The sequence below is a fragment of the Hibiscus syriacus genome, unplaced genomic scaffold (assembly GCF_006381635.1).
Source record: "Hibiscus syriacus cultivar Baekdansim isolate YM2019G1 unplaced genomic scaffold, ASM638163v2 tig00110893_pilon, whole genome shotgun sequence".
Classification (NCBI taxonomy): domain Eukaryota; kingdom Viridiplantae; phylum Streptophyta; class Magnoliopsida; order Malvales; family Malvaceae; genus Hibiscus; species Hibiscus syriacus.
This window is the reverse complement of record NW_024062901.1, coordinates 10,069,037-10,078,056: the sequence shown is the minus strand read 5'-3', so window position 1 is coordinate 10,078,056 and position 9,020 is coordinate 10,069,037. Positions and strand designations below refer to the sequence as shown.

Sequence of the window (9,020 nt, the reverse complement as noted above, 5' to 3'; positions counted from 1 at the left end):
TTGTTAATCGATCATAACCTTTGAGATGGTAAAAACTTAGAATTCTGATTTTTGAATAAACTCCTAATAACTAAATTGTTAGAAGTAATATATATGTCAAAATTAAATGAAATGACTGAAATATCCTCAAAATGGGAAAATGACCTAGAATATTTAATGCTTGAGTGAACACCCGGAGGCTAAATTACCGAAAGTACTTTACACATCTGAATTACTCGAAATACCTATATTATATGACAAAGTTGAATTGAATGGAAGTGTTGTATGTATATGAATTGTTGAAACGATCGAATTACTTTGGAAACTCCGAAGTGACCGAGATAAACTTGAATACTAAATGACCTAAGTACCCTCAATGACCTAGCTAGAATTAAGTGGATAACTTGGATAAGTTTAGAAACGTTGATGAACTTATATGTTTTATCGTCCATAAGGGTTGTGAACCACGAATCAAGCACGTCAATATTTCTTGATACCGTTACAACACATAAATGAAATAAATACCTTTGGAATACATGTTCGTCTCCCTAAGATTCATTCAACGGTGATTCTGAAGGTGATCAGTTCAACTAGAGCAATCAATATTAAGAAGTGAATAATGGTGAAGTACCTCGGTTTGAATGATTGGCAAGTATCGCAGTGTTGGAATTAGTTAGTTTAATTTCACTCGAAATTCTGATAATTCTTTATAAATCCTAAATATTATAAAATTGTTGTTTTACTCTCATTGGGTTAAATTACTAAGAATTCTTCAAAGAACTAAAATGTCTAAAATACCAATGATTGCCTGAATAATGGAATCACTCATGTCATATATGAAATCTCAAGTAACTCTGACGTAAAAGATTCTGAATACCTTCTTGATTACTTAGCACCTCCGAAAAATATATGAATAACATATGATCTTGATAAATCACTTCTTGAATGATTGATGAACCTGTTAGCTATCAAACCCCCTTTTTATAGGGATCTAGTACTGAAATTCAATCAATTTGCAGAAATTATGTGGCTCCCTACCTGATAAATACCAAGTACCTCCGGAAAATAAATAGATCATCTAGTGTGTTACCTATATGCTATATGATTATTTTATCTGTCCTGAAATGTGATTTACCGAAATTACTATTTTATTGAATATTTTAACTGCTCGATATTCTGATTTACTAATGTATTGATTTACTATTTATGAACTATGGCTACATGAAATGTGCTATCTAGTTTCATGTTTTCACTAAAAATATAATCGTTCTTGATTCATGGATCATGGAATCTACTGTTTACTGTATGAACTGATTTTTTGGGATATTTTCTGGGTAGGATTCTAAAGTATGGAGGTTCAGCTCTGATCAAGCTGGTAATTCCTTACGGACCTAAGGTATTGCTTGGGTAAGCTTTAAGGCCCCAAGGAACTCTCTTAGCAGGGGGATTGTATTTTGGTGTAAGGAAATAACTACATTGCCATTTTTACAACATTATAATGGATCATGATTTTGACATTAAAGTTACTACTCAATCTGATTTCTATTGGATATTGTATGGGTAGGAGTCTAGAGTACAGAGGTTCAGCTCTGATCAAGCTGGTAAATCCTTACGGACCTAATGAGACCCTTGGGTAGGCCCATAGGCCCTAAGGTACTCCCTTAGGGTGACTCATTTGCTGTGTGCTTAGGGTAAGTTCTTATGGATGCAGTTCCAGGGAAACTGCATATCGGTGTTTGGTTGGAGGGTATTAATGTGGTTTTAAAATATGTTATAAACTACTAATGTTTTTAAAGGATATGTACATATTTCTCTGTTTTGTTGGAACACACTAGACTCCCCAATTTAATCTTCTGAATCTGTCTCTCTCTAAATACTTCTTTCAGACCGTAAATTTCTATTTTTATTGAAGACTTAGCTAATGAAATCTGAATTCACCGCTAGAATTTGATGATGACTGTCTTGCTAAGGAATTTATGATTCACCATATATCCAATAACCTATTGCATTCATCTGGTAGTTCTGTATTAATGAGTTTCTCAAAGTTTACTATTTACTCACCATTTCAGGTTTGATCCAATACAATTATCAATATCAGTAAAGGAGTTCCACCAGCGTTTCTTGTGGAGTACGGTGCATTGAAATGAGAGCCTGAGATTCATGTGTTTCTTGTTTCATTTACGGGCCACGGCCATGTAAATCCTCTTCAAAGACTTGTCAAGCGCCTTACCTCCATGGGTTCGCTTGTCACTTAACAACACCCAAATCCTTCTGCAAACAGATGGCTAATGCCTACAATATCAGCGACCGGCCTATCCCGGTCGGCGATGGCTTTCTCCGATTTGAAAGCTACCAGGATGGCTAGGAAGACGATGAGTTGATACCTTCACAACTAGACCGATACATGGTTCAACAGGAACTTATAGGCAAACCAGAGATTATTTCGACGATCAAGAAACACGCCGAGCAGAACTGTTCAGTTTCATGCATCATTAACGACCCTTTTATTCCATGGGTATCTGATGTTGCTGAAAGTCTAAGCATCCCTTGTGTAATTCTTTGGGTCCAATCTTGTGCTTGTTTCTCTTTGAATTACCATTACACTGAAGGGTTAGTGGCTTTTCCTAGTGAAAATGATCCTGGGATTGATGTTAAGTTGCATGCCATGCCGGTTCTCAAGCACGACGAAATTCCTAGCTTTTTGCACCCTTCGAATCCTCATGCTTTTTTGATTAGCCCCATTCATGGTCAGTTTAAGAAACTTGACAAGACTTTGTGTATTGATTGACACTTTTAAAGAACTCGAGCATGAAATCGTTGATTATATATCCAAAATATGCTCTATAAAGACTGTTGGTCCGTTGTTCAAGTACCCTCGAGCAGGGTTTTAAAAGAGCGGTCCGCAACCACGAAATAGCGGCAACGCTGCCTTCTGATATACCCATTATGGCCGTAAATAGTGCCCGCTATGGTCGCAATCGCAGTAAATGAGACATGACCGAAAACGCGATCGCGATTAGGGTGACTAATTTGTTATGTGCTTAGGGTAAGTTCTTATGGATGCAGTTCCAGGGAAACTACATATCGGTGTTCGGTTGGAGGGTATTACTGTGGTTTTAAAATATATTTTAAACTACTAATGTTTTTAAAGGATATGTACACATTTCTCTGTTTTGTTGGAACACACTAGACTCCCCAATTTAATCTTCTGAATCTGTCTCTCTCTAAATACTTCTTTCAGACCATAAATTTCTATTTTTATTGAAGACTTAGCTAATGAAATCTGAATTCACCGCTAGAATTTGATGATGACTGTCTTGCTAAGGAATTTATGATTTACCATATATCCAATAACCTATTGCATTCATCTGGTAGTTTTGTATTAATGAGTTTCCAAAGTTTACTATTTACTCACCATTTCAGGTTCGATCCAGTACAATTATCAACATCAGTAAAGGAGTTCCACCAGTGTTACTTGCGGAGTACGGTGCATTGAAACGAGAGCCTGAGATTCATGTGTTTCTTGTTTCATTTACGGGCCACGGCCATGTAAATCCTCTTCAAAGACTTGTCAAGCGCCTTACCTCCATGGGTTCGCCTGTCACTTAACAACACCCAAATGCTTCTGCAAACAGATGGCTAATGCCTACAATATCAGCGACCGGCCTATCCCGGTCGGCGATGGCTTTCTCCGATTTGAAAGCTACCAGGATGGCTAGGAAGACGATGAGCTGATACCTTTACAACTGGACCGATACATGGTTCAACAGGAACTTATAGGAAAACCAGAGATTATTTCGACGATCAAGAAACACGCTGAGCATAACTGTCCAGTTTCATGCATCATTAACGACCCTTTTATTCCATGGGTATCTGATGTTGCTGAAAGTCTAAGCATCCCTTGTGCAATTCTTTGGGTCCAATCTTGTGCTTGTTTCTCTGCGAATTACCATTACAATGAAGGGTTAGTGGCTTTTCCTTGTGAAAATGATCCTGGGATTGATGTTAAGTTGCCTGCCATGCCGGTTCTCAAGCACGACGAAATTCCTAGCTTTTTGCACCCTTCGAATCCTCATGCTTTTTTTATTAGCCCCATTCATGGTCAGTTTAAGAAACTTGACAAGACTTTGTGTATTGATTGACACTTTTAAAGAACTCGAGCATGAAATCGTTGATTATATGTCCAAAATCTGCTCTATAAAGACTGTTGGTCCGTTGTTCAAGTACCCTCGAGCAGGGTTTTAAAAGAGCGGTCCGTAACAGTGAAATAACGGTAACGCTGCCTTCTGATATACCCATTATGGCCGCAATAGCGCCCGCAATGGTCGCAATCGTAGTAAATGAGACATGACCGAAAACGCGTCCGCGATTTGAATCTCTACCCTCGAGTGTAGGACAACACGGTTGTTTGTGACACCGATAAAGCTGACAAGGGGTGTATTCGGTTCGGTTCAGTTTTTTACCAAAAATTGAACCGAACCGAAATAAACGGTTTTTCAATATTTAAACCGAAACCGAAACCGGTTTTATCGGTTCGGTTCGGTTTTTTTAACGGTTCGGGTTTTTCGGTTCGGTTTTTCGGTTTTTCAATGAAAAAATCACTTGAAACTATATTTTTTTTTACAAAAATTGTCTATTCGGTTCAATATGAAACAAATGGGTTCCATATGGAAAACCCGAACCGAACCGAATCAAAAAAATAAAGCCTTTAAACCGAACCGAAAACCGAACCGTTTAAAGCCAAACCGAACTGAACCGAACCGTTTTATTCGGTTCGTGTCGGTTTTTCGGTTTTCTCGATTTCGTTGCTCAGCCCTAAAGCTGACGGCTGCATGGAGTGGCTCGACTCGAAACCGGCTTCGTCGTTAATATACATCTCGTTCGGTACAATTGTTTACTTGAAACAAGAACAAGTGGATGAAATAGCTAAGGCGTTGTTAGCCACTGGTATCTCGTTCTTGTGGGTGATGAAACCGCCAAATCAAGAGTCCGGCCTTCCACTTCATACTTTGCCCCATGGATTCTTACAGGAAGTAGGTGATAATGGTTAACACCACTTCATACGACGGGGCCAAAGGCAGCGGATTTGAAGACCAACGCCTTAAAGTGGAAGATGACGGCGGAGGCAGCTGTGGCGTATGATGGTTCCTCTAATAGGAACATACAAGCTTTCATTGATGAATTTCGTCAAGAGAGTAAACCTTCCACGTAGTTTATTTAAATTTAATAAGTGTTGTTTAATATAAAAAGTTTTAAATATTTAAGATAATAAATATAAATTTAAATGATAAGATTTATTTTAGATAATTAAATTACTAAATAAAATTATTTTAACGAAAATATAATTTTGAAGTATGAAGGTTTTTCAGTTTTATAAATATAAATATATATTTATATTGATTCTACTTCCATTAAAATAATCAAATAAGATGATTATATCTAAAATAATTTTATATTATATAAGTGAATTTTAACCCATATATATATATATATATATATATCAATTATGCAACTATTTTTAAAAAATATATAACACTACATTTTGTTTTTTTCTATACTCACTATTAAATTTAACTAATTATCAAACGAAAATAAGGCTACTCGCTATCAAACTTATTTATCAAATGAAAATAATGATATAATATAATAACAGTTTCAGTATCCAAAATTTACATATTTTATTAAATTGATCCTAATTAAATAAACTCAATAGATCACAATATTTAGGCCAACAAACTACTCGAATCTAATATTAAGATGCTCAAGTTCTGCTTGCTTGATAACACTAACTCAGACTGCTTGAACTGAAAAATTACCGATCAAATTCAAACTTTTTTCAAGCACAAGTGATTCATTCACACACTATCCTGGAACAATTCCTTACAAATTGATGTGAACAATCCTTCCATTCAAAAGAATCAAAGAGACTAAAAGCTTAATTTGTTTAATCCATAAAAATGGAATCAAATCATCCTACCAACAAAATTTCATAGTTATGAGTGCTCTGTGGGTATTGGAAGTAGAATACATAATGAAGTTCAAGGCAACGGGCATAAACCTTTTCCTTTTTAACACTGGTGTAAGGACACGGCTATGAAGCCCTCTTAGGGATAGACATGTTAGAAATGAGATGGAATGTGTAGCTAATGATAAATAGATGAAACACTAGTCCTGCAAAAAAATAAAAAATAAGCCTTTTATTAGCATAAAAAAACTTCAGAAAAACAATACCAAGACAAATCAAAACTTACCCACAACACCAAGGACGACCTCAGGAAGCTCCAAAACTATTTCCCAGTAACTTGTTCTTTTGGCAACCTTAGCAAAACACATAAGCAAGCCAAAGATCATAAAATAAGATTCATCTCTTGGAATATGAGAACAGCTACTGATCCTCTATTTAACTAACAGTTAACATTAACAGAGATAATTCTACGAATTCAACACAATTATTAGTAGAAAATAACAATATCATCTAAATATTTGTTGAATGCAACAATCATTCTATATTAGTAACCAATAAGGCACTTTTCAGACGTTTGGATTGCCTTCATTACATCCTCAAAATTGCTTAACCAAGCCTAATATGAAAATTTCCAGTATCTCAGATGACGGTTGGAATGCCTTCCTACAGCTACTAAAATGACTAGATTTATTTTTGTTTTTCATTTATGAAACCCCATTGCTTTGTTTCTTCGTTCTTGTTCTTTACTTTCCTGTCACTATTATCTAGTATCCACCCACCAAATTTTATCTCTTTCTTGATACCAATTTCTCCAGTCATTTTAAATTTTGTTGATACCAATTTTCTGGCAATATAGAATAATGTGATAATCGATGCTAACAAACCAAATTATTCCGAGATTGTCTTTCTTATTAAAAAATAGAATGTGAAAAAAGGAGACTTTTTTAGCCCAAAAAGGAAGAAACTAAATTCATTACCATGAATCCTGAATACTTCTGAGTGGCACAATATACGAAGAAGGAGACAACAATAGATGATGTGACCATAAAAAGTCTCAACAAATTCACTCGGCTGCGTTTTCGACCTTAGACAAACAAAAAAGATATAGCGTTAAACAAAAGAAATGCCAGCCTCAGAAATAATCATGCAGAAACATGGGAGTTAGCAAGTAACCTAATTCTCCAATCATCAATGAAATGAGACCAGAAGCCATAGTTGCAATCTCAAGGACTGGGAGAGCCAAATCGTTTGATGCTGATCGAAACAGAAGCAAAAACAGTCCTAACAAAAATGTGATAGCCTACAATGAAAGAATGCTATAAAGATAAATAAAAAGCATAAACAAGTTGATACTTCTAAAAGATAAATGGAAAGTATGTTTTCCATGAAATGTGGGAGCAGCATACCTGAACTAAGAAAAATGAGCGCAGAATAGATTTTGTACGAGCTACTTTTTGATATCCTACAGGTTAGGATCACAAATCGGAGAAATAAAGATGTCAATTAAAAATCATTGCATAAACTGGGAGGAAGAAGAAACAATGACGAATTAGAGGTAGAACATACGGGATTCAACAACCATTCGATACGAGAAATCCGAGCCATCTGTACCAGAAGGCCTCCCTGATGCCGACACTCTTTGCTGCATTTCTGCTACTTTGCCTTGCTCAACTCCTGTTTTAAGAAACAAGTCATTTGAACCGTTAGGTAATGTTGTAAGAAGTCAAACTTGGAGCATTGTTAGACAAACTAGGAATTTATCCTATCAAATAGAAACCATAATCAAGAAGCACACACGATTCAGAAGTAGCCACAGTCATCAGCTGAAAGCTGAGGAGGGACAAACCCAATAACCAAAATAAGATTAACTAATTGCTTTGTGTATTTTATTAATTAATATATGAAACACCATGAAGAGCAGTTTTGATTGACAAGTAGTTGTATTATAAGGAAAGCTAAAAGGCAAAAACTAAGGAAATCTGTTCTCCATGCCACTTTTTTCTCTCTTTTTTCAGTTCCATTACTCTCATCAAAGAAAACCGTAATTTTTCTCTGCAATTCTCTGTATGCCATTCCTAGTTTCTTCTTCAAGAAATTTTTAGATTGCCAGCTACTACTCAACAACACAAACGTCAGAAAACGACATTTCAGAATACTTACTTCAGTCAAAGCGAAGGTGAAACAACTCATGAATCAAACAAGAAACAACTAATTAAGGCATGTGTAGTCAGATCTAAACGAGTAGAATGAACTAAATCCATTAAAAAGTGTTCGCAATCAGGGATCGTTCGAAATCCTAAACAGAGAAAATCATGAACCAATAAGAACCTAAAACATAACGAAAGAAATCTCTAGAAGGAAAGGAGACGGAAAAGGAAAGGAAATTGGAGAATCAGAAGCTGTACCTTTGAATGGAAGAATACTGTGCTACTAGCGGTGGCACCAAGTAAAAGGAATAACGTAGAAATAAACCTAGAGACTAAAAGATCTTTATGTTTTTCGAAACATAAATTGGCTTAAACTACTTCATAATATTTCCATCCTATAATCCCATTTTCAAAGGATTATTATCTATTATTAGCTTAAAAAAATTGTGTTTCAATTTTCTTTATCCCATTTTTATATTTTGATTATTTTAATTTATAAAAAAAAACCTTAAAATCCTTTGAATCCATAAGAGGACAATCGAAATAGAAATCAATAATCCTAACAAAAATAAATATATAAATGTAAAATATTTTGTATATAAAGTCGCTAGTTTTATTAAAAATAGAAAATATATAAAATTACAATGAAGATTTACAAGTATAATCGAAAACCTAAAATATAATTATGGTATTTTTCTATAACCATAGAGGCAAAAACTAACTAAGGAAAATGTTAAAAAAACCTAACCAAAAAGCTCAAACAAAATAAAGATACGAACAAATCAGACTGCATCGTTAAATGAACCACAAAAGGGAATGAAGTTATTGAAAGACCACCGACAAATCTCAAATCAGAGTCGAGCGACGTAAGAAAATTATCCACGAACGCAAAACGTGTATCCAAATCAATCAGAGAGTCCAAAGTAGGG

At 35.2% G+C, this 9,020-nt stretch overlaps 1 protein-coding gene and 1 pseudogene across 1 annotated transcript; one reads left to right on the top strand and one right to left on the bottom strand.

Annotated features, from left to right (window-relative positions):
- The first annotated feature begins 2,126 nt into the window (after positions 1-2,126).
- On the top strand, positions 2,127-5,191 carry LOC120145704 (annotated as a pseudogene).
- Positions 5,192-5,803: 612 nt separating this feature from the next.
- Positions 5,804-8,318, bottom strand: LOC120145017. Its single transcript, XM_039158931.1, has 7 exons — positions 8,294-8,318; positions 7,511-7,618; positions 7,351-7,406; positions 7,118-7,244; positions 6,922-7,028; positions 6,231-6,297; positions 5,804-6,150 (listed from the first exon to the last, which is right to left on the bottom strand). The coding sequence occupies exons 2-7, from the start codon at positions 7,590-7,592 to the stop codon at positions 6,071-6,073; spliced, it is 519 nt and encodes a 172-aa protein (XP_039014862.1). The 5' UTR covers positions 7,593-7,618; positions 8,294-8,318; the 3' UTR covers positions 5,804-6,070.
- Between the last annotated feature and the right edge of the window lie 702 nt (positions 8,319-9,020).